The sequence below is a fragment of the Phaenicophaeus curvirostris genome, chromosome W (assembly GCF_032191515.1).
Source record: "Phaenicophaeus curvirostris isolate KB17595 chromosome W, BPBGC_Pcur_1.0, whole genome shotgun sequence".
In the NCBI taxonomy this organism is placed as follows: domain Eukaryota; kingdom Metazoa; phylum Chordata; class Aves; order Cuculiformes; family Cuculidae; genus Phaenicophaeus; species Phaenicophaeus curvirostris.
Window position 1 is genome coordinate 235,899 of NC_091430.1, and position 26,465 is coordinate 262,363.

At 42.5% G+C, this 26,465-nt stretch overlaps 1 protein-coding gene across 3 annotated transcripts in view; it reads right to left on the minus strand.

Moving 5' to 3' along the window:
- Positions 1-26,465, minus strand: part of LOC138732931 (transportin-1-like) — a 65,392-nt gene that overhangs the window by 33,170 nt on the left and 5,757 nt on the right. For all 3 annotated transcript variants that reach the window (XM_069879716.1, XM_069879715.1, XM_069879713.1), the window contains 6 exons: positions 20,122-20,271; positions 17,144-17,250; positions 15,939-16,072; positions 10,267-10,348; positions 8,558-8,680; positions 4,623-4,741 (listed from right to left, as the gene is read on the minus strand). In XM_069879716.1, coding sequence (XP_069735817.1) covers positions 4,623-4,741; positions 8,558-8,680; positions 10,267-10,348; positions 15,939-16,072; positions 17,144-17,250; positions 20,122-20,271 — 715 coding nt within the window. The remainder of the gene's footprint in view (positions 1-4,622; positions 4,742-8,557; positions 8,681-10,266; positions 10,349-15,938; positions 16,073-17,143; positions 17,251-20,121; positions 20,272-26,465) is intronic.

The window sequence follows — 26,465 nt, forward strand, 5'->3', positions numbered from 1 at the left end:
CCAAGAAGGCCAATGGCATCTTGGCTTGGATCAGAAACGGCGTGACCAGCAGGTCCAGGGAGGTTATCCTCCCTCTGTACTCGGCACTGGTGAGACTGCTCCTCGAATCCTGTGTTCAGTTCTGGGCCCCTCACCACAAGAAGGATGTTGAGGCTCTGGAGAGAGTCCAGAGAAGAGCAACAAAGCTGGTGAAAGGGCTGGAGAACAGGCCTTATGAGGAGCGGCTGAGAGAGCTGGGGGTGTTTAGCCTGGAGAAGAGGAGGCTGAGGGGTGACCTCATTGCTCTCTACAACTACCTGAAAGGACGTTGTAGAGAGGAGGGTGCTGGCCTCTTCTCCAAAGTGACAGGGGACAGGACAAGAGGGAATGGCCTCAAGCTCTCCCAGGGGAGGTTTAGGCTAGACGTTAGGAAAAAATTCTTTACAGAAAGGGTCATTGGGCACTGGAACAGGCTGCCCAGGGAGGTGGTTGAGTCACCTTCCCTGGAGGTGTTTAAGGCACGGGTGGATGAGGTGCTGAGGGTTATGGTTTAGTGTTTGGTAGGAACGGTTGGACTCGGTGATCCGGTGGGTCTCTTCCAACCTGGTTATTCTGTGATTCTGTGATTCTGTGATCTCCCAGCAGCCCTAGCCTACTGGGGCAGTTCCACTTGACTGCAGGTTGGAAAATGTTACACCCATTTACAAGAAGGGTCGGAGAGAGGATCCGGGGAATTCCAGGCCTGTCAGTCTGACCTCGGTGCCAGGGAAGGGCACGGAGCAGGTCATCTTGAGCTCCATCACACAGCACACACAGGACACCCACGGGATCAGGCCCACTCAGCACGGGTCTAGGAAAGGCAGGTCCTGCCAAACTAAACTGATCTCTTTCTGTGACAAAGTGACCTGCTTAGTGGACGAGGGAAAGGCTGTGGATGTAGTGGGCCTGGACTTCAGTGAAGCCTTTGACACCATTTCCCACAGCATTCTGCTTGAGAAACTGGCTGCCACTGGCCTGGACAGGCCTAACCTCTGCTGGGTGAAAACCTGGCTGGATGGCCGGGCTCAGAGACTAGTGGGGAATGGAGTTCAATCCAGCTGGAGGCTGGTCACAAGTGGTGTCCCCAGGGCTCGGTGCTGGGTTCAGTCCTGTTCCATATCTTTATCAATGACCTGGATGAGGGGATCGAGTGCTCCCTCAGTGAGTTTGCAGATGACACTAAACTGGGAGGAAGCGTTGATCTGCTGGAGGGTAGGGAGGCTCTACAGAGGGACCTGGACAAGCCGGATCAATGGGCTGAGAGCAACAGGATGGGGATTAACGAGGCAATGTGCAGAGTCCTGCACTTGGGCCACAACAACCCCATGCAGCTCCAGGACTGGGGAAGAGTGGCTGGAAAGTGCCTGGCAGAGAAGGACCTGGGGGTGTTGGTTGACAACGGGTGAACATGAGCCAGCAGTGGCCCAGGTGGCCAAGAAGGCCACCAGCATCTTGGCTTGGATCAGAAACAGTGTGGCCAGCAGGAGCAGGAAAGGGATTCTCCCCCTATACTCAACACTGGTGAGGCTGCACCTCAAATCCTGGGTTTAGTTTTGGGCCCCTCACTATAAGAAAGACATTGATGTCCTGGAGCGAGTCCAGAGAAGAGCAACGAAACTTGTGAAGGGTCTGGAGAACAAGTGTTATAAGAAGTGGCTGAGAGAGCTGGGGTTGTTTAGCCTGGAGAAGAGGGGCCTGAGAAAGTGATTGGGAAAGTGATTTAGTACTAGACAGGTACAGTTGGAGTTGATGATCTCTAAGGTATTTTCCAACTTAATGATTCTATGAAATGTGCAGGTTTTGGCACTTCAGGAGAAAAAGGACAACAAAAACTATGTGAGTGTGTCCAGAGGAGGGCGACCAAGATGGTGAAAGGCATTGAGGGCAAGACTTAGGAGGAGCATCTGAGGTCAGTTGGCTTGTTCAGCTTAGAGAAGAGAAGGCTGAGGGGTGACCTCATGGCAGCGTACACCTTCCTTGAGGTGGGCAGTGAAAGGGGAAGTGCTGATCTCCTTTCTCTGGTGACCAGCAACAGAACACAAGGAAATGGAATGGAGCTTTGTTAGGGGAAGTGCAGACTGGCCATCTGGAAAAGGTTCTTCTCCAAGAGGGTGGTCAGTCACCGGAACAGGCTCCCCATGGAAGTGGTCACAGCACAAACTTGTCATACTTCAAAAACAGTCTGGATGATGCTCTTGGTCTTATGATTTAGTGTTAGGTAGCCCTGCAAGGAGCAGAGAGCTGGACTTGATGATCCTTATGTGTCCCTTCCAACTCAAGATATTCTATGATTATAACACATAAATAAAGCAAGCTGGTTTTCAGTTACCTGGACCATAATTTTGGTTGTAAAGCCCCTCCCCCAACAAAAACAAACAAAAAAACCCAAACAAAAACCCTAGCCTGATAAAAGCTACTACCTTAACTATACTCCATTTCATGAGATTCATCAATACTTTGTCCTGCACTTGGGCCACAACAACCGTGTACAGCGCTCCAGGCTTGGGGAAGAGCAGCTGGAAAGTAGGCTAACAGTGTCCTGGCTTGGAACAGCCGTGATGTGGCCAGCAGGAGCAGGGAAGGGATCATCTCCCTGGACTTGGCACTGGTGAAGCCACACCTCAAATCCTGGGTTCAGTTTTGGGCCCCTCACTGCAAGAAAGACCTTGAGGAGCTGCAGCGTGTCCAGAGGAGGACCACGGAGCTCGGGAAGGGGCTGGAGAACAAGGGTTCTGAGGAGTGGCTGAGGGAACTTTAGTCTGGAGAAGATGAGGTTGAGGGGAGACCTCATCGCGCTCTGCAGCTCCCTGAAAGGATGTCGAGGTGAGGCGGATGTTGGTCTCTTCTGCCAATAACAAGGGATGAGATGAGAGGAAATGGCCTCAAGTTGTGCCGGGGGGGTCAGACTGGATATCAGGAAATATTCCTTCATGGAAATGGTTGTCAAGCATTGGACCAGGCTGCCCAGGATAGTGGTGGAGTCACCATCCCCAGAGGGATTTAAGAGACATGTGGATGTAGTGCTTAGGGACATGGTTTAGTGATGGAGTTGGCAGTGTGAGGTCATCAGTTGGACTCAATCTGAAAGGTCTTTTCCAACCTAAATGTTTGTGTGATTCTGTGGATTAACATCCCTTCACTGGCATTTCTGCAGCATACTTGAAGTATGAAGTACATGAAGTACGCAGGAGCTATGTATTTTATAAGAAAGACTGCAGGAGCAAAATGGAACAAGATATTAAACAAACAGGTTTTTAGAAGATATTGTCCTACTTAATCTAATAAAAAAAAATCTAAGATTATCGTCAGGTATTGGCAAATTTATATAGCTCCCTAGTAAAAAAGGGTTTGCCAACAATTAAGTTGCTTTCAACAAATATGACATTGGAAGATGAGAGACATGTTACTCTTATCTGCTTATATAGAAATTTCAAAGCTGCTTAAAAAACTCACAACCAAGGACGAAGCTGTTGCAATGTCAATGTTCATGCAGACCAGAAAAGATTTAAGTGTTATACTGAGAAGGTGACTAGTATTAATGTGTATTGGAAAGGAGGTAGGTAGAATGAAGAACTGTGCTATCATTTATTTTCTTTTGAGCTATGAAAGTAGGAGTTAAGTAAAAGCATTTTAAAAATTAAAAATAATTTCTCAGAACATTGGTTCTCCTGTTTTTTTGTATTTTTTTTTAATTGCTTTACATCTAAAATGGTCATATCTGTTGAAAATAACACATCGCTTCTCTGACGATCTTGACTGGAAGAACAGAATCACAGATAGAACCACTCTAGTATTTTCAAACACCTTCCATGCATATGTCAAAAACAGCCTCCATTTACTAGGAAGACTGAAGAATTTGTCTCCTATTGCAAAAGTCTTCAGATTAGTCTGGAAAAAATTACAAGCACTGCTGCAGACACACAGATGTTTAAATCTCAAATATGGATATTCATTCCCATTCAAACAAGGATCTGTTTTAAGGCTTACTATATAACTTTTTGAAACTTACAAGATTTTTTTTTAAACTTAAAATACTATTGTCAGTCTGAAGAAGTATGGAGAAACACATTATACATGCTTTCTTCAAGTTTAAAATACAGTGACAACTGATATGAAATTGATTCCTAAATCTAAGTGATTTTGTCATTTTGTCACTTTCTTCATAAAGATGCAGAAACCCTTGGCATGACTATGCACATCAAGGCATTACACAGAGATGCTCAAAATAACAGTTATCAAGACAATGTGTTCATGGTACACCAGATATTACAGGTAAATGCCACATGTAGATGTTTGTTTAAGGTTACGTGCACATTAGTATACTTTTGCATGCATCTGATGCTTAACAGGCTGTTAAGCTCGAGGTAAAGCACCAGTGACATTTTAGTTTGCTTCCAGAGCTGAGTCCAAAATCTTCAGCAGTCTGTTTAGTGACCTCTGTGCTACAGCCATTTTTAAAATGCACAAGAACTAGCTACAGGAAATTCCTTCTAAGCATAAGGCAAGCTAGATACAGTCTCTTTAAGAGTAATCAGAAACAAGTCAACTGAAGTTTAAAGATGACTATTTCAAAATAACTAGGAGTTGTAATTCTTAATACTTACTTAGTAAGATGCCGACATAATACATCTTTACAAATTGGCTGTTCAGCCAAAGTCAGCCAAAACTCGCAAGCCTCCAAAGCCACATTTTCATCTTGGTCCTGGGTCCTTTGAAGCATGTACTATACAATATAAAAAAAAACACTTGTAGAAAATACACATTTTAAATGCCCAGAAGAAGCTATGGACATTGCAAAGTATGTTTGCAAAAACATGTTATACTACCAAAGTAATTTTGTTTATTTGGGTTGAGGGGAAGAAACAGATATGAGACTCCTTAAGGCTACAGTGAGAATAAATGAAGACTTATTTGTTAATGCTATATGATTCAGATTCTAAGTTTCTTCACTGCTTAAGTGAGAACAATGTCTATAGTTTCTTGGTAATAGAGACCGAGAAAATAAACAGCAGTTTCCCAATTTTTTTTTTAAATTATTATTTTACCACCACCCCCTTTGCCCTTTTGAATAAAAGGATACAACTATACACTTAGTAAGATGGAAATTCTTTTTATATCCAGTACCATAAAAAAAATCTTCCCTTTCAGATCTTGATTACCTGACAGGATGTAATTAAGTAGAACCCATAACAGAGAAAAAAAGTCTCACTTTTTTCTATCATGAATGGTAATTCAGAGATTCAAGCATCAAAACTTTAAACTTGCTGTTAAAATTTAATTCCCCTTAAACAAAAAATACTCAGGTACCTGCATAAACAGGAAGCCTAAGTATACCATGGCTACACCAGTTTCTTATACACGACTGACAAAAGAACTTGGGGAAGATGCTTGCAACTTCCAAAATAGTAATTTCTGCATTCTTCCATGCCAGCTCTTATTTCTGAAACAGTTGGTTATTCCATTAATTCCAGAAGCCTGATGGAAGTCTATGTAGCTAACTTTCTTCACACATGGATTTGAAATGAGCAAAAGAAATTCTTCTCCAGAATACCATTTTATTCTCAAAATTAAATAGAATGCAGTGACCTATGGTACCCTTATGAATTTCAGGTATGCCACAAACGCAACCCATCCTACAGAACTGCACTAAATTATAAGTGTTTCTTAAAGGGTCACTACTATGATTAAGAACTCACAGTAACAGAAATACTACTCTATTCTGAGTTGTCAACAGATTACAGCTTAGAAAAGTTGAAAAACATCCTACTCATTGCAAACAAGGCTTCATTAATACACCTGAAGCAATTTGACATTTTTCCCCAGAGGGTTTGAAAATCCACTATTCTATTGTATCCAGTTATTTGTCACAAAGACAAAAACAGAATGACAAAAAGTAATCTTTGTTTGAAGGTGCTCCTTGCACTGTCATTTCCTCATTAATTATGTATTTTAGTATATGCTCCATTAAGTTAAAGATCAATAGATTGAAAAGGCTACTGTACTCAGTGGTATAAGATACACATATACACAGCCTAGAAATCCTGGAATGCTTTGGGTTGGAAGGGACCTCAAAGCCCACCATGGGCAGGGACACCTCCCACTGGATCAGGGGCTCCAAGCCCCATCCAACCTGGCCTTGAACCCCTCCAGGGATGGGGCAGCCACCACTGCTCTGGGCAACCTGGGCCAGGGCCTCCCCACCCACACAGCAAAACATTTCTTCCTAAGATCTCATCTCAATCTCCCCTCTTTGAGCAGAAAACCATTCCCCTCATCCTATCCCTGCACTCCCTGATCAAGAGCCCCTCCCCAGCTTCCCTGTAGGCCCCCATAGTAAGAACAATGATACTAGTAACAAAGTGTGGGAAGTGCATTTGAAGACTATTTTTAAAATTTTAATATTATCATACCAAATTTTAATAAGTACTTTTAAGCTATAAAGTCCTACTGACTTTAGGCTATGGAAATAGTTGCTCTACAACAATAAATCACAAAACAGCATAGGAAGATTATTCAAAACTGGTTTGCATACTCTAACAGTTTTGTGTTGGTCTTATGTCAAGCCATCAGGAAAAGCAAAGCATTAAGAACACATCCTTTGAGCAGTAAGACATCTTTATCTGATGAAAGCAACAGGATGCACACAGTCTTATGACTTCAGCAACAAGCTGAGTTTCTGTGTTATAAATCCATAACATCAATACACTATTCATTCATTACAAGTACTCTCATTATGCATTGTATAATAAAAAGTAAGAACTTCTACTGAGAAAGTTTGGCTAAATATGCTCTATGAACATACAAGTACAATCTAATAACTGAAATTTGTTATGTCAGTCTACTCCTGACATACCTTGTTGTCATGTCATCAGAAAAAGGAAGAAAAAAGCAAAAAAAATCCACTACCTAAAACATATCACACCACAAAAAAATACACATCTGCTTCTGCTCACCTGGAAGTACACACTCAAAAAATGACCATTCCTGTGTGCTCCAGGAACTTGGCAAGAAAATTAATATTAAATTTGTCTGCTTCCAAAAGCAAAATGCTGGCCAAGATCACCTTAGAATCACTACTGGTTCATTAATATTCTTAACTAACTACTTTAAAAGTTATTCTCCATAAACATAAAAAAACCCCCATCATGTAGATACAAGGTTTTCTGTTTTTAAGATGTCCTTCAGTTAGAGCAGCCTCCATCAGCAGCACTCAGCTTGGAGGTATTCAAGCTTCAAAGGGGAAAACCAGACTCAGTTGAATGTTGAACAATAGTCAGTTCTAGGATATTATATTTGCATACACCAATATGAACTGGACAAGTCAGTAACAGTACACAGTAGTCCCAAAATTGATGAGGAAAAAAAAAAGTCTAAATTTTGTTATAGAACAAAAATTCACTACTACTGTCTTTTGTAGATACGAAGCCTAGTAAAAGTTCTCCCAACAACAAAATACCGGATACAATGTGAATACAATCTTGGATCTTGGATCTTCTTCAGGTTGGTGACATCATTTCTACCTGCAAAGTCCAGAAGTTCCTTACTAATCTTAGGAGAGTGAAGAGTCAGAGAAGTTTACTTGTTGACAATGTAATTCCCAAAGCTTTATTCTCTCTCTCTCAAAAAAAAAAACCACAAACCCAAACAAAAGAAAAAAAACCACTTCAAGTACCAGCAATCCCTACTTGTCCTGTGTTGCATGAGAACGTGTCTGCCAGGATTAGTATTGTGGAGTTCCAGACAATGCATAGGAAGAACAGACAACAGGCCAAGGCTGTCATGGGTCACATCAATTTTATACCTCTCTAATGCCTTTGTCCAGGAGCAAAACAAATTTAATATCATCTTCATATTGTCTGGAACTAACCCTTATGGAATTTGACACTGGGTTAAACCCACTTGTTTCACATGAAATCTGCATAAGAAACATACAGATCTTAGCTATATTTCCAGTCTAGCAATCAGCGTATGTAAAGGCTACCTAGAATCTGCCAGTATTGCCCAGAACCATGGAAATTAAAACTTAGTTGAATAGACAAAAACCAGCTGATTAGTCCTATGGTAGGCAAGCCTGCACTATTCTAGAATGATAAAGGAATTATCAAAATGACATTAACCTCTATAACTGAATGCAACAGCAGGCAGCTTAGTTAGTAGGTCAGCTATATAAGATAACATTCCTTATCCTTGTGGTCAAAAGATCCAAAAAAGGTGACAGCTTCAATGTGTAAACTAGCTCTAGAACTAAGATTTTTAACATGATCTTCTCACTTGTGGTCAGGCTGCTCAATGGCATAGCTGATCCTGGTCATTTCAGGATCAACTAACTTAATGAAGAATGAATCATGTGTTGTCTGTCAAATATAATGTCAAGCTAACAATTATCTAAAAAGAAACTTTTGCAACCTCAATCTTGAAGGAAAATGAAGAGTAGGCAAGCACAAGAGTAACATAACTGTTCTGATGAATGCTTTTAATTTCATATTATTTCTGCAATCTCAAACATGTTTCAGCATGCAACCTGGGAAACAAGACTCACCTCAACTATACTAATGATATGAGGAAGCAGGCGATCCATTCGAACTTCCAGCAACATTACCAAAGCACGGCAAACATTTTTGCGTACTTCAGGCTCCTCATCACCAGCCAGCGCAAAAAGATTCTGTTGGAGAGTAATACCAGTTGAAAAGTCTCAATTCATCTAGTTCAACTTGTATTTAAATTGACATTACTGGCAAACTAAAGTATGCAATCGTGTACTTCTGTATCCTCCCACTCCATACCTCAGAATACCATATTATTTCATAAATTCATACAGTTTAGCAAATAAACTCTTCAGACTGTCAATGTGTATTGTTACCCAGTGTTTTGGTCATGTGTATATTACACATGAACATTATTTCCCGAATTATTTTTTCCCCTTAAGCATTAATGAAGTTCTGAAGCTAGAAAACTCCTTCAGTACTTAACAGCAAATAAAATAATCTAGATAAGAAAAAAAAATTACCCTTCTAATTTACATTTAGTAGCAATATTCAGAAAGATACATCATTCAGACTCAGTGACATGATGATACCTGTACTGAACTCTCCATCACAGGTAAGTGACAGACTGCTGTCAGTACCTGAAGTGTCAAGGGCCTGATCAACAAGCCTAAAACAATATAGGTGACCCATGGATGATTTGCATTGTATTGTTGTGTGTGCTGTTCAGTCTGTAACATCTCATACTGCGATGATCAGTAGAATTGTGCTGTGCTATTCTTGGTGCAGAGAATGTGAGAAAATGTATCATGGTCAGCATTATCAGTAGAATTGTGCTGTGCCACCTTAATTGTAGTTTCTCCAGCATACACAGGATGAGAAAAAGAACATCAACACCCTGGCTGACCAATCAGCACAAACATGAACTCTGGGTGAAAGGAGAGGAACTGCACAGAAATGTTGCACCTCAACAGCCCCCTTTAGTTTAAAGATAAGAGATATCCAGTTGCCTCCTTATCTCCTCTCATGGGGCCTTGGCCATGCTCCAAGAGAGAGGGGGCAATGAGCAACTGGGACCAGAAACTCCACATTTTTAGAATGATGCAAGTTGTTTATTTAACTATATAAAAGCTGGACCCTCTTGCAGCAACTTTGGAGACCTCACCTACAAGTGGATGCACTGCATAGGACCCCCCAATTGTCCAGACAGGCTCTCTGAATCCTCTCTGCAACAGGGGCTCCCCAGCAACTGCGGATCTGGATGATGATGATAGGGCAGTTGGTGATGCATCTTTCTTAATTACCAAACTTATTCTCTTGTAGCAATGATGAGATGCATTGCCTTTAAAGCTGTTGCTGTTAACTTGTTGTTAATCGCTACTGATAATTTGTTACCTTTCTTGCTGTAATAAGTGAAGCAAAACTTGATTTCACAGAGTATTAGAGAGTTTGGGCTTTTTATGCTGATTGCACTCTGTGCTTTGCACTTGGTAGTAAAACAGTACCTTTATGCAACAAGAGTTTCCTCTATTTATGAAAGGGAAGTATCTTTCAAAATACTATTTCTTGGGCTGGGAGAGTGCTTAGACTAATCTGAGCGTAAGCATACAGAATGAACTTCAGTCCATAGGGACTGAAGCTAAAAATGGGAAGCCAGCAATGTGGAGTTTGGGGGTAATGGTAGTTGCAAAACATTATTCAAAGTTCTTGATAAATCACATGTGTAATTTGACTTAACCCTCCCCAACCAAGAATGCACACTCACCTCAATAAAAGCATCTATGTGCAACATAAGAGCTTGAGTTCTGATGATGATAAATTGATTGACACATGCAACAGCATGAGACCTACAAATGGAACAGTTATTATATAATTTTTTCATGACTTGAACATTTTTTAAAGTGTACATAGGCATCAAAGACGTTAGGAAGCAAATCATATTGTCCAAGCATCTTCTAGAGGCCAGAGGGAACAAATCTGCACATCTATATTGTTACCAAGAAAAATTACTAAACCACATTTTTCAGTACTACCTTATACTCCACTATATTAACTGAATACGTTATTTATTAGATAAAAAACAGAGCAGGATGACTATGCCTGGCACATGTATTACGAACAGTACGTAAGGATATTCTTCTTCTTCACTATATTATGATTACTGATCTTCTCTGATATTAACAATTCTATACAAGTCAATATGGTGAAATTTTAGTATATCCAACTGCCTTTGCAGTATTTTTAGTATTTAATGAGACCAATATACATCAGCAATACAGTTGTAGCTTAGAACAAATAAACACTTGCATTAAGATACATACTTAAACGCTTGTGGTAAAAACATACTAGAAGCAAAGAATTGATTCTTCTATTCCACTTCATGCAAAACCATTACTTACAAGTCTTTTCATTCTGAGATACAAAAGCCAAATTACATAAGTTAAAGGTACAAAGCAAAGCTATGTTTAAAAGCCTTTGCAGATCCACTCAAGTATTTTACTAACGTAACTCCAAATATTTAGTTTGTTCAGGCATTTCTTGGAAAACAGTCTCATAAAATAGTGTTCAAAAATTGTCTCTTGACAGATTTAAATATAAAGTATTTTACTGATGCTACTAATATTTATTCTTTATACTTCAGCACTATGACCTGCACCCTGGTTTCAGTACAGCAGGTGATCTGCTTTAAAGTTGAAGTGGGCTTAGCTATCTCAAAGCCACAAACATCACGCCATACAAAAAGTGAAAGGCTCAGTTTAACGTGATATGGAAAAAAGGACAGTTTTCTCCATCTTTCCCAGCTCAAATGAAGCATTAGGCTTGTCTTTCCACAAGTGCAAGTTCATCCTTTGTTATATATTTTTCTTAGTACACACCTATGTTAGGCAAGTTTCTAAATCTTATTTAAATCCTATCAGAAGTATACGCAGTCTGACACAACCCCCCTGAGACTAACCCTGTAGCTGGGGAACAAAGAGTGGGAGAGGAGAAACAGAGATGGGTATAGAACATGCTCTAACCTGTCACAGTGAGACAAGGCTCAGCTCGACCCCTTCACTCAGTGCGAGTGGACGCGGGTTCAGATAGACGTTTTCTTACCCTCGGTTGGAAAATGTCGCTGTGAGCCAGCCCGCAGCGCTTTGTCTGTGGAACAGTTTTTAGCTTGTAACAACATCCCTGTGCTTCAGCCCCCACCCTGTTCACCAGACCTGTCTCCCTCTTCCCAAAGATCCAGTTGGTGCTCAAAGGAACCCATTTTTGTTGGTAGAAGTGAAAGCCAAACCAGCAGAGATGCTCAATAGCCTTTCAGAGAAAGATCTGTGGAATGGTTTTGGACATGGGCAGTGTCAGATGCAGCTGTGTGTCAACTCAGAAGGGAACTGTTGTGAAGGTGAGCATAGTTGATTTGCTTAATTTGGTAAATAAAGAGTTACAGGCACAGTCTTGGGGTATTTGCGTCAGACCTCGTATTCCTAGTTATACTCTTCCTTTTAGTCTTCACCATCTACTACTGTTGTCAATAATTGCCACCTCCAAGTTGTAGAATCTTTCAATATAATTTTCAAAGAGGAATTCAAAAACACATTTCACAGAATCACACAGCATGGTTGAGGTTGGAAGGGCCCTCTGGAGGTCATCAGATCCAACCCCCCACTCAGGTAGGGTCACCTAGAGCAGCCTGCCCTGGACCATGTCCAGATGGCTTTTGAATATCTCCAATGATGGAGACTCCACCACCTTTCTGGACAACCTGTTCCAGTCCTTGGTCACCCTCACAGTAAAAAAGTATTCCTTGATGTTAAGGCAGAACCTCCTGTGTTTCAGTTTGTGCCCATTGCCTCTGGTCCTGTCATTGGGCACCACAAAAAAGAGCCCAGCTCAGTCTTCTTTTCACCCTCTCTTCAGGTATTTATATACACTGATCAGACAGACAGACAGACACAAATCCTCTCCCTGAGCCTTCCCTTCTCCAGGCTGAACAGTCCCAGATCAGAGATGCTCCAGTCCCCTCATCATCTTGATGCCCTCCATTGGACTCTCTCCACTACGTCTCTCTCTCTTGTGCTGGGGAGCCCAGAACTGGACACAGGACTCCAGGTGTGGCCTCACATGGAGGGTGAGGGGAAGGATCACCTCCCATGCTGGCAACACTCCAGCCCAGGATACTATTCACCTTCCTTGTGGCAAGGGTACATTGCTGGCTCATTTCTGAGTAAAAGATTGAGAAATATTAGCAATAACAAGTTAATTTTGTAATTTTTCTTCTATCCTATAGTTCTGTTACTTTGGAGAGATTATTACTGTATTAAATTAAGAAGATGTTGATGCCATTTAATTTGATCCAGCTGAAAGATAAAGAGCTTTCTAAGCTGCCGTTAAAGCAGAAAAATATTTTTCTTCAAGAACTGGACCATGTTCTCACCAACAAGGAAGAGCTGGTGGGAAATGTGAAGCTCAAGGGAAGCCTTGGCTGCAGTGACCATGAAATGGTGGAGTTCAAGATCCTTAGGGCAGCAAGGAGGGTGCACATCAAGCTCACTGCCCTGGACTTCAGGAGAGCAGACTTTGCCTCTTCAGGGATCTTCTTGGTAGGGTGCTATGGGATAAAACCCTGGAGGGGAGAGAGGCCCAAGGAAGCTGGTCAATATTCCAGGATCACCTCCTCCAATCTCAGGAGCGATGCATCCCAACAAAGAGGAAGGCAGGCAAAACAACCAGGAGTTCTGCATGGATGAACAGGGAACACCTGGGCAAACTTAAACACAATGAGGAAGCCTGCAGAGAGTGGAAGCAAGGGCAGGTAGCCTGGAAGGAATACAGAGAGATTGTCTGAGCAGCTGGGGATCAGGTCAGAAAAGCCAAAATCCAGATAGATTTAAATCTGGTCAGGGATGTCAAAGACAACAAAATAAGCTTCTATAGGTACATCAGTGACAAAAGGAAGGCTAGGGAGAATGTGGGTCCTCTCCAGAAGGAAATGGGAGACCTGGTTGCCCAGGATATAGAGAAGACTGAGGTACTTGACAACTTTTTTGCCTCAGCCTTCACCGGCAAGGGTTCAAGCCACACCACCCAAGTTGCAGAAGGCAAAGGCAGGGACTGGGAGAGCGAAGAACCGCCCACTGTAGGAGAGTGTCAGCTGCAAGACCATCTAAAGAACCTGAAGATACACAAGTCCATGGGACCTGATGAGATGCATCCACGGGTCCTGAGGGAACTGGCAGATGAAGTTGCTAAGCCACCATCCATCATATTTGAGAAGTTGTGGCAGTGCAGTGAAGTCCCCGCTGACTGGAAAAGGGGAAACATAACCCCCATTTTTGAAAAAGGAAAAGAGGAAGACCCAGGGAACTCTAGGCTGGTCAGTCTCACTTCTGTGCTGGCAAGATGACAGAGCAGATCCTCCTGGAAACTCTGCTGAGGTGCATGGAAAATAAGGAGGTGACTGGTGACAGCCAACATCGCTTCACTGAGGGCAAATTGTGCCTGACAAATTTGGTGTCTTTCTGTGATGGGGCTACAGCATTGGTGGATAAGGGAAGAGTAACCGACATCATCTACCTGGACTTGTGCAAAGCATTCGACACTCTCGCACCACATTCTTTTCTCCAAATTGGAGAGACATGGATTTGATGGATGGATCACTTAGAGCATAAGGTATTGGCTGGAAAGTCACACTCAAAGATTTGTGGCCATTGGCTCAATGTCCAAATGGAGACCAGTGATGAGTGGCGTTCCTCAGGGGTCAGTACTAGCACCAGTGTTGGTCAACATCTTTGTCGCAGACATGGACAGTGGGATTGAGGGCACCCTCGGCAAGTTTGCCAATGACACCAAGCTGTGTGGTGCGGTCAACATGCTGGAGGGAAGGGATGCCATCCAGAGGGACCTGGATAGGCTGGAGAGGTGAGGCTGTGCGAATTGCATGGAGTTCAACAAGGCCAAATGCAAGGTCCTGCACCAGGGTTGGGGTGATCCCAAGCACAAATACAGGCTGGGTGGAAAATGGATGGGAGCAGTCCTGAGGAGAAGGACTTGGGGGTGCTAGTGGATGAGAAACTCAATAGGAGCCAGCAACATGCACTTACAGCCCTGCAAGTGAACCATGTCCTGGGCTGCATCAGAAGCATGATCAGCAGGGAGGGAGGGGATTCTGACCCTCTACTATTGGGAGACCTCACCTGGAACCCCGCATTCAGTTCTGGAGTCCTCAGCACAGGAAGGACATGGAGCTGCTTGAGTGAGTCCAGAGAAGGCCACGAAGATGATCACCTCCCCCATAAGGACAGGCTGAGAGAAGGCCCTGGGGAGACCTTAAAGCAGCTTCCAGGACTGAAAGGGGCTCCAGGAGAGCTGGGGAGGGGCTCTTGATCAGGGAGGGCAGGGACAGGATGAGGAGAATGGTTTTCAGCTGCAAGAGGGGAGATTGAGATGAGATCTTAGGAAGAAATGTTCTCCTGTGAGGGTGGGGAGGCCCTGGCCCAGGTTGCCCAGAGCAGTGGTGGCTGCCCCATCCCTGGAGGGGTTCAAGGCCAGGTTGGATGGGGCTTGGAGCCCTTGATCCAGTGGGAGGTGTCCCTGCCCAGGGCAGGGGTTGGAACTGCATGGGCTTTAGGTCCCTTCCAACTCAAACCATTCCAAGATTCTAACTCAGAAACTATTATCAGGAAACAATTTTTTTACTCTCCCATTTATGCAATCCTTAGGAAATAAATGCAAGATAATTCCTTCTAATTGGAAGATGAAATTGTAAGCACAGCACTGAAATTTTCATAATAATACACAAAATCTTAAAAGAAACAGTTTGATTTTCAAAGTCAGACAGCTTCTAGATTTGGAATATGTATAAGAAGTGAGACTGGATAAGCATGGAAATTCCTGATGCATGAAATCTCCGTGTCATCACAGAATCACCAGGTTGGAAAAGACCCATTGGATCATCGAGTCCAACCATTCCTATAAAACACTAAACCATGCCCCTCAGCACTTCATCCACCTTTGTCTTTTAAACCCCTCCAGGGAAGGTGACTCAACCCCCTCCCTGGGCAGCCTCTGCCAGTGCCCAATGACCCTTTCTGTGAAAATTTTTTTCCTGCTGTCCAGCCTGAACCTCCCCTGGTGGAGCTTGAGGCCATTCCCTCTTGTCCTGTCCCCTGTCACTTGGGAGAAGAGGCCAGCACCCTCCTCTCTACAACCTCCTTTCAGGGAGTTGTAGAGAGCAATAAGGTCTCCCCTCAGCTTCCTCTTCTCTAGGCTAAACACCCCCAGGTCCCTCAACCGCTCCTCATAAGACTTGTAACAGGTCTTCTCACATTTGCAAATGCAGGATCATTTTAAAAAAATAAACATGTTTTATTTTGTATATGAGTTTATCAACCTTGCTGCTTACATAAATAATTTTTTAAGAGGTAACTTAAGTACAACTCCTAAACCTACCTTATTTTTGGACTGCTGTGCTTGAAGAATTGCAAGAATTTAGGTATCATGATATTGAGTGGTCGATCCAATACATCACTATCTAAAATTTCGGCAGAATCTTCACATATTTTCTGAAGAGCACCAAATGCACCCTGTTTAAAAATAATAATTAAACGAAACCCAAACCCGTCCTTTTACATTTTGAAGAAAGCAATGTTTCAGGTGTTGTACAGAACAGGTAATTTTAGCAGGCCACCATAGTAAATGTATATAATTAACAAAGTAAATGCAGTTAACTAAATATGGAGTTAAATTAAAATATCTTTAAAAATTTTTATGTAAGCACTTTATACTGTCATCTGTAAGCTCTCAAGCTGGATGAGTCTATAATAAAGAAGTGGTAATTTCAATTTAACATTCAATGCTCATTTATTCAACTGCATTTTTATAAATCCTTAAAAGCAAGATAAATGACAAAGTTGCAGAAGCATTCAGTTTAATTTCATATATGATTTTATTTCCTTTAATGGTTTGTTATGGTTAATAATTTAAGTTTCATTTTGAAGTGTTTTTTTTTCTTTTTCTTAACATAGCAGCACTAAAACACTACATAACTGTGACATCTTGGACCAGTCATATCTCTACTGATTGTTACATACAAAATGTTTTGACACAATTATGAAGACAGCATTAAGTAATTACAATTGTGTCATCACAGGTGTTTTTTTTAAAAAAAAAAATCAGACAAGACTTTTTCCTCATACCTTAAAACAGTTGAGCTGCTACTTATTTTCCTTCATAAACACTGAACAAAAAAGTTCATTTTACAGTAGCCTGATATAGCAGTAACAGATCACATTTCCAGATTAAGTTATAGGAAGAATGAACAATGTTACTTTTAAGTAAGAGAAAATCAAGGGTCAACTTGATCATGCCTAAGATTGGGCATCACAAATTGGTAACTTTAAGACACTTCTCAGCTGAGATGCTATGACTACTCATCTACAGTCTTATTCTGCTTTTATGCAAAGAAAATGAATTAATTTGAACGAACACTAAGAACATGGAATGCAGGTAGAATAAAAAGTATCAAATTTGTGCCACTGTTCTCCGAAAAGATTCTATATGTGCATATACACATTATACATATGTATAGTAGCCATGAAGAGACAAAATAAAAATAAAATTTAGATGATAATCCATTTCAAAAAAAGTCTCCTTACCTCACAGGTATTGTAATCTTCAGAATCCAACAGGCTGCAAAGCTTTGGTAAGAGTTCAGGCCAATTCTGTAATTCCCCTTTCGAAGCAATAGTTGTTATCAGAATGCCTAAGTGAATCAGAGGAATAAAAGAAATGAGATCTCATTTCTTCACACCAATTTTTCTCATTTTACTCCTCTCAAAGATCTAAGGAGTTAAGAAATTTCTTGTTTTATTAAGAGCTGGTAAGCATAAAAAGAGGAAGCACATTTAATTACAAATAGTACTTGAAGGGCTTTGAAATGCAAAAGCAGGTTGTTCCTTCCTGCCACCATGAAGGGCAGATGTGGTAAATCAAGCACAAAAGAAATTCCAGTTAAGGAAATTGTGGGCATAAAGATTCCAGCATTGCGTGTGTGCTGGGGCCAGCAGCCGATGCCTTGGTGTACCTGCAATATTAGCAGCAAGCACAGAACAAATGGCCGATGTTCTCATGCTTGCTAGCTTGGTGACACCTTGCAATCTTTATTAAGACCCATGGTTTAATAGGAAAGGAATGCACTAGGCAGAAAACATGAAGATAAGGGGCACATCTGTGGAAAACAGGGGATTGAGCTCTGTCGCTGTACTGCGGGATTCTCACGGGAGGAAATTCACTGGGATAGCTGTTACTGGATACAGAGGCACTATATAAGGTCTGCATCCTCTCAATAAAGTTGATCTCGATTGTCACCCCCATCAACAAGGTCCGTGCCTTAATCGCTACAGGAAATAATCATGTCCAAACACTGCAGGGCAGGTTCTGCTCTAAGTTTACTAAAAACTGTACAAATCTTGACCTCCAGTAAAAACAGAGTATCCACCTCAAGTCACCTCTTCTTTATTATGATACAAAAGCATGAACATGGGAAGTTGTCAATCAATAAACTTATAAACCAATGGTAAATTATGCATTCACTACTTTACTATGCTTACACAAAACATTAAGGACACATTATAAGACTGAGATACCTACTAAGAGCTTACATACTATTGGTTGGCTGATTCAGATCTAGCAAACAGATAGGATGACCCAAAGAGTCACTAATACTATTTCCAGCACATACAGAAATCCCAGGAAAAAACAATTAGGTGACAGGAATGGGGAAGGCTACTTCTAGGACTGACTATGAGTCCATTTTGCCTCAGCTATTAACCTCCCAAGTGACAAGTGATGAAAAAAAGCTTTTGAAAGCTTTTTCATTGAGCTAAACACCATATAACATTTCACTCCAGATAAAAAGGAAAAAATTCTTATTAAATATACAAGAATACAGGACACTACGGAGCAAGGACATTCTGTGCAAGACACAAGGATATTTTGCATTGTGTTTCCTTTGATACAATAAGGCTGGAGGACCCAAGAAGACAAAGGGCAAAAATGAAGACAGAGGTAAAACAATTTTACAGCTCCAGAAGTAGTTTGTATCCAGTTGTCTTCATAATTGCAACTGAACAGAAAAGATTCCCAAAAGCCTATGGAGATCTATGGAGTCTTAAAGACTATTTCTTCTTAATATCATGGTCCTGCAAAGGATATCAGATGCATTAAAAGAAAATACATTTTTTTATTGTTGCTGGATCTTAATGATCTGTATTTAAAAAAATTAAACTGAATTTCATAAACAGAACAAAATAAATGGATGTTCTTGCCTCCTAGACAAAGCACATAAATTGCAAAATTATCTCCCTGACTGAGATTTGACACAGGTTTGTAGAATTAACACAACTTGAGAAAAAAAATTAAAGAGTGAAATTCCTGGAACTACTCTGGACCAACATGTGAGAGAAGTCATAAGTCTTAAACAGGTTGGTAGTTCTGGAAAACAGCTGATTTAAAAATCTTTCCAAGATCCTAGAAATTTTCAGAAGATGACAAATGGTCTGTCTGTACTTGTAATATGTGCAAGATTTCACAGCTAAAGGAAAGACTATTGGAAAACTACTTTAGCATTCTTCAAAAAGGCTTATCCTAGACAGCAACACGATAACCTAGAAGACACTTCCAAATGTGTAGGCAAGAAGCAACTTGCTTTGCAACATGTTTTAAGAATGATGTAGAAACAGCCATATGAAATTAGGTTTTAGGCACTGCATCAGGGATGATAAATAATGGTCCATTGTTGGACATGGCATATATATACACACACAAATGATATACATATATATTGTTAAAGTATTGTACACTCAAATTTTCAAGTAGTGATTAGCTTAAGTAACAATTTTTAGCCAGCTTGCAGTGAGAAAGTATGTGATTGTTTGTACTTAACTCGGCAGATAACAGGCAAGGAATTGGATAAAAAAAATGAGAAAAGCGGTTGGAAGTGCCTGGTATTTACAAGACCTTGAAGCAGAGCCCAAGGAGCAGACAGAAAAGCAACATTATCTAGAAATAAGTGAAAATAACACAAATATGCATGTTGTAGAAGAAGTGTACTAAAACACAGTATTTAAGAAATCAGAAATCCGTGCATCAAAGACACTTCTAGCTGATGTTTGATCATCCCACTTAATCTACTGTTTTCTGACAGAAGGTATTTAAAAAAGAGAAACTCATTATGTTAATGTGTGTCACATGGTACAATAATTCCCTGAAGGGGTGTGAATATGGGGGACAAAGGAATTTAACTAACAGAAGCAGACCTTTCCCTTGTTCTTGGTTTTAGGTATAAAAATTGGCAGCAAGCTGAATTTCAGTAGAGTCAAGTAAACTTATGTTCAGTCACATTTCAAGCAATATGAACTGAATTGCTATAAATCAGTTTTAAGAGAATAGGAAGCAAAAATAAGTATGACTTTCATATATTCCCAGTGAAGATTAATATCAGCATCAAAACATGGTGTAGTTGTGACAATTATTAGAAGCAAACAGTTTTAGGAGTTTAAAGTCTCACTAGTGCAGCTGTCACTTATATCAGTAACATTTTTATGTGCAGAAGACAACAATAAAGTTAACTTACCTACAGTAGCTCTAATTAAGGGGGAAGAATCACCAATGTTGTTCAGACATTCACTTTTAATGAAGTCCGTTACCCCATTTGGAAAGTTGTGAAAATGTGCTTTTACATTATTCTTTAAGATAAGACCACTCAAGGAACGCGTTGGTTCATCTGCAACAGAAAATAATTACATTCAAACTTCACAGAATCACAGAATCACAGAATCACCAGGTTGGAAAAGACCCACCAGATCATCAAGTCCAACCATTCCCATCAATCACTAAACTATGTCCTTCAGCACCTCGTCCACCCGTCCCTTAAACCCCTCCTGAATGTCCTGAGGTGGAAGGGACCCACTAGGATCATCAAGTCCAGCCCCTGTCCCTGCACAGGACACCCCAACATTCACACTGTGGAGCTGAGGGTGTTGGCCAAACCCTTCTGGAATATTGTCAGGCTGTGACTGCTTCCCTGGGAGCTGTTCCAGGGCTCCACCACCCTCTGGGGGAAGAACCTTTTCCTGATGTCCAACCTAACCCTCCCCTGGCACTTCCATCAGATTATAGGATAAAGCAGATTTCCAGAACAACACAACAAGATCAAAGCTTAAAGTGAGAGATATTACACTCTTTCCTTATCTCTCCTTCCAAATACACCTGTCAATTCACGTAAAAAAGTTTTTTAGTTTCAGAGTTCACTATTTCTATCTATGAGTGGGGAGGTTGGCGCTCCAGAGCTACCCTCCGGGAAGACCTGGACAGGCTGGAAGAGTGGGACAACAAGAACATTATAAAGTTCAACAAGGACAAGTGCAAGGTCTTGCACCTGGGAAAACATAACCCTGGAGTGCAGCACGGGCTGGGATCTACTCAGTTGGGGAGCAACTCTGTGGAAAGGGACCTGGGTGTCCTGGTAGACAACAAGCTCAACATGAGTGAACAGTGTGCTGCTGCTGCAGCACAGAAAGTCAATGGGATGCTGGGGTGCATCAACAAGGGCATCATCAGCAGAGATAAATAAGTCACCATCCCACTCTACTCAGAGCTTGTCAGGCCACACTTGGAATACTGTGTTCAGTTTTGGTCCCTGCTATACAAAAAAGATGTAGCCAGGCTGGAGAGGGTGCAGAGAAGGGCCACTGAGATGATCAAAGGACTAGGAAACCTTCCATATGAGGTAAGGCTGAGAGAACTGGGTTTGTTCAGCCTTGAGAGGAGGAGGCTTAGGGGAGACCTTATCACCATGTGCTAGTACATAAAGGGTGTCTGCCAAGAGGATGGAGACGCCCTTTTTACAAGGAGTCACATGGAGAAGACAAAGGGTAATGGGTAGAAGTTGCTCCTGGGGAGATTCTGATTGGATTCCAGAAGAAAATGTTTCCCCATGAGAACCATTAAACATTGGAGTAATCTCCCAGGGAAGTGGTGGATTGCTCTGCACTGGGCACTTTTAAGGCTCAGCTCAACAAGGGGCTGGGCCATCTCATTCAAACTATAGATCACCTAAAAGGTTGGACCAGATAACGCTTGTGGTCCCTTCCAACCTATCATTCTATGATTCTATCTATTCAAAGTAAGAATATCAGTATTGCAAATTCTACATTTTAAGAAAGTTTTGTAGAGATAAAAGCAAGGAATAGAATTGAACTCCTGGGACTCGTGAAAGACTCGTGAAAGAGATAGTCAAAGACATTAAGACATTCTAATTATACTGACAAGTTGATGTAGCGCTATTACTGTATGAAATAGAAGACAACCCAGCTTTCACCATAGTAAGACTTAGAAATTAGGTAGGGACTACACAGTAAGTCCACTGCCCCCTACTCCCACAAAAAGAGTGTTCAATTTTTCTACAAAATAAAGTACTGTACTCCCTTCAGATACCAGCTTTCTATTAATCTATTAAATTAATAATTAGAGAAGAAAAAAAGGCTTTAAACAATGTTAACAGTTAAAGTGTTATATAGCATGAACCGTAAAAAAAAAGCCACCAGAACTGACCTAAACAGAGTAATAATTTAAGTTTAGGCAACAGTTTGAGTTCTCTTCAATGAGCTCTTCTTGCCTACAAATTCCTCTAAATTATCGGGACAAGGAGAGAAGCAGAAAAAGAACAGCCTAGATTTTTCGGTTATACTGAAGCAAGCTCACATTTAGTTCTTCAACCAAGGGCATGAGTAACTTTGTATTACTTCTGAAACATGCTGAAAGTGAAATCTGGATGTTTGACATAGAAAAGTTTAGACTATAGCATAAGAAAATTTAAATTTACAGTTTATGGTGATCCTAATCAGCACATGAAGCTAATTTTAATTAGCATTTTAGGCACTTGTTTGTTTTTTTTATGAAGCTGATGTGGTTTAACCCTGGCTGGCAGCTCAGCCCCATAGCCACTCGCTCACTCCCCCCACAGTGAGATGGGGAAGAGAATTGGAAGGGCAAAAGTGAGAAAACTCTGGGTTAAGATAAAGACAGTTTAATAGGGAAAGCAAAAGCTGTGCACACGAGCAAAACAAGGAATTAATTCACTGCTTCCCATCAGCAGTCAGGTGTTCAGTCATTCCCAGGAAAGCAGGGCTCTATCACACCTAACGGTGACTTGGGAAGACAAACACCATCACTCCGAATATCCCCCTTCCTTCTCCTTCCCAAGCTTTTATTGCTGAGTGCGACATCCTATGGTGTGGAATATCCCTTTGGTCAGCTGGGGTCAGCTGTCCTGGCTGTGTCCCCTCCCATCTCCTTGTGCACCCCAGCCTGCTCCCTGGTGGGGTGAGGAGCAGGAAAGGGCTTGGCTCTGGGTGAGCACTGCTCTGCAAGAGCTGAAACATCCCTGTTATCAACACTGTTCCCAGTACAAATCCAAACCAGCCCCACTTGAACTCTGGATCAGTCTCAGGTTTGCCTGAAATACTCTCTGAATGCAAAGAAAAATCTCTGCATCTACTATTAGTCCAGTGTAATATGTCTAACTACGTTTTCTTTACATAACTATAATCCACTGATAGGTATGCACATCTTCAAGAAATCCACTTCTCCATAGGCAACTATTAAGATTTAATGTTGTATCTGGCCAGGAAGGAAGCCAAAGGAGTTTTCCTTTAATTTCAACATTATTTAAATCCCTTAGAAGCCACAATGATTGCTTTATCTTTAGCAGCCACAGTTAGAGACAGAACAGAATCCTGGAATGGTTTGGGTTGGAAGGGACTTTAAAGCCCATCCAGTTCCATCCCCTGCCATGGGCAGGGACACCTTCCACTAGAACAGGCTGCCCAAGGAACATCCCTTCCCAAGGTCTCATCTCAATCTCCCCTCTTGCAGCTTCAAATCCTTCCCCTCATCCTATCCCTGCACTCCCTGATTAAGAGTCCCTCCCCAGCTTTCCTGGAGCCCCTTCAGGACTGGAAGCTGCTTTTAAGGTCTCCCCAGAGCCTTCTCTTCTCCAGGCTGAACAGCCCCAACTCTCTCAGCCTGGCCTCAGAGCAAAGGTGTTCCAGCACTCACATCATCTCCATGGCCTCCTCTGGACTCACTCCAACAGTTCCATGTCCTTCTTCTGTTGGGGATTCCAGCACTGGGCACAGGACTCCAGGCGGGGTCTCACCAGAGTGGAGCAGAGGGGCAGAATCCCCTCCCTCACCCTGCTGGCCACTCTGCTTTGGATGCAGCCCAGGGCACGGGTGGTTTCTGGGCTGCGAGCACATGTTGCTGGCTCCTGTTGAGCTTCTCATCCACCAGCACCCCCAAGTTCTTCTCCTCAGGGCTGCTCTCAATCCATTCTCCAGAAGGGAAGATACACTATGTTTTAGCTGGACTAGAAATTGTATCAGGTATAACCCAGGTGGAAGCAGTTACCAAGGCAACTGGAGACAACACTGTAAAGGCACTGAAATTTTTGTTTAGTTACTTACTGAAACCCCAATGCAAACAGATAATGACACCCACTTCACTGCTGGAGTGGTGCAGAAATGGGCTAAGGGAAAAGGGATAACATGGGGTATTCCACATCCCATATTATCCTCAGGCAAATGGGATAGTAGAGAGAACCAATGGCCTGTTAAAGCGAATTTTAAAACTGCAGTCACCCTTTCTTAATAACAGTTACAGTAATGATTTGCATTGCCTTTACAAGCAGTTAACTTGTGGTTGATCACTACTGATAATTTTTACCATTCTTGCTGTAATAATTTGAGTAAAACTTGATTTTACAGAGTATTTAGAATCTGGGCTTTTATGACGACTTTTGCTAAAGACCCTCCTTTGAGGTAAAACAGGGTGGGGAGTTAAGGAATTCAGAATTCCAACCAAGGTCTGGTGAGAATATGGTACCATTAGGCACTATTAGTATAAACTCCAGTGTAAAAAATATTAAACAGTGTGCAAGGAAAAAAACATCAATCTTTTATCATAGAATCATAGAATCACCAGGTTGGAAAAGACCCACCGGATCATCGAGTCCAACCATTCCCATCAAACACTAAACCATGTCCCTCAGCACCTCGTCCACCTCGTCCCTTAAACCCCTCCAGGGAAGGGGACTCAACCCCCTCCCTGGGCAGCCTCTGCCAGTGCCCAATCACCCTTTCTGTGAAAATTTTTTTCCTAATGTCCAGCCTGAACCTCCCCTGGTGGAGCTTGAGGCCATTCCCTCTTGTCCTGGCCCCTGTCACTTGGGAGAAGAGGCCAGCACCCTCCTCTCCACAACCTCCTTTCAGGTAGTTGTAGAGAGCAATGAGGTCTCCCCTCAGCCTCCTCTTCTCCAGGCTAAACACCCCCAGCTCTCTCAGCCGCTCCTCTTCTTCTCCAGCCCCCTCACCAGCTTCGTTGCTCTTCTCTGGACTCGCTCCAGAGCCTCAACATCCTTCTTGTGGGGAGGGGCCCAGAACTGAACACAGGATTCGAGGAGCGGTCTCCCCAGTGCCGAGTCCAGGGGGAGAAGAACCTCCCTGGACCTGCTGGTCACGCCGTTTCTGATCCAAGCCAAGATGCCATTGGCCTTCTTGGCCACCTGGGCCCCTGCTGGCTCATGTTCAGTCGCTGTCAACCAACACCCCCAGGTCCCTCTCCTCCAGGCAGTTTCCAGCCAGACTTCTCCTAGTCTGGAGCTGCTCAGGGTTGTTGTGCCCCAAGCGCAGGACCCGGCATTTGGCCTTGTTAAACCTCATGCCATTGGTCTCAGCCCAGCGGTCCAGCCTGTTCAGATCCCTTTGGAGCCTCCCGACCCTCCAGCAGATCCACACTCCCACCCAGCTTAGTGTCGTCCGCAAACTTGCTCAGGGTGCACTCGATGCCTTCATCCAGGTCATTGATGAAGACATTGAACAGGGCTGGACCCAGCACTGAGCCCTGGGGAACCCCACTTGTAACTGGCCTCCAGCTGGGGTTAACTCCATTTCCCACCACTCTCTGGGCCCTCCATCCAACCAGTTTTCCACCCAGGAGAGTGTGCGCCTGTCCAGCCCAGAGGTGACAGTTTCTGAAGCAGAATGCTGGGAGAAACTGTGTCAAAGGCTTTACTGAAGTCCAGGAAGATCCATCCACAGCCTTTCCCTCATCCAGCAGCCGAGTCACTTTGTCATAGAAGGCAATCAGTTTAGTTTGGCAAGACATTTTAGAATATGATCACAAGAGACAGCTTCAATTGAACCAGGCAGAGATACAGAGATACTATGAGGCTTGTGTCAGAAAAAGCTGGTTTAGATAAAAGTCAAGGACACATGGTGAAACTTCAGCATTGGTTTTCCTTTACAGAATCACTGAATCCCTAGGTTTGAAAAGACCTTTGAGATCATCAAGCCCAACCATACCTGTCCACTACTAAACCAAATCCCCAAACACCTCATTTATCCATCTTTTAAACCCCTCCAGGGATGGGGACTCCACCACCTCCCTGTGCAGCCTCTGCCAGGGCCTGAGAACCCTTTTAGGGAAGTTTTTCCCAATGCCCAATCTGGTGCAACTGGAGGTCATTCCCTCTCATCCTATCACCTATCACTTGGGAGAAGAAACCAACACCCAGCTCTCCACAACCTTCTTTCAGGCAGTTGGACAGTGATGAGGTCTCCCCTCAGCCCCCTCTTCTCCAGGCTAAACAACCCCAGGTCCCTCAGACACTCCTCATAACCCTTGTTCTCCAGCCCCTTCCCCAGCTCAGTACCCTTCTCTGGACACACTGCAGCCCCTCAATGTCCTTCTTGTAATGAGGGGCCCAAAACTGAACCCAGGATTAGAGGTGTGGCCTCATCAATGCCAAGTCCAGAAGCACAATCCCTTCCCTGCTCCTGCTGGCCACACTGTTTCTGATCCAAGCCAAGGTGATTAATGGCAGCCAGCACGGCTTCACCAGGGGCAAATCCTGTATGA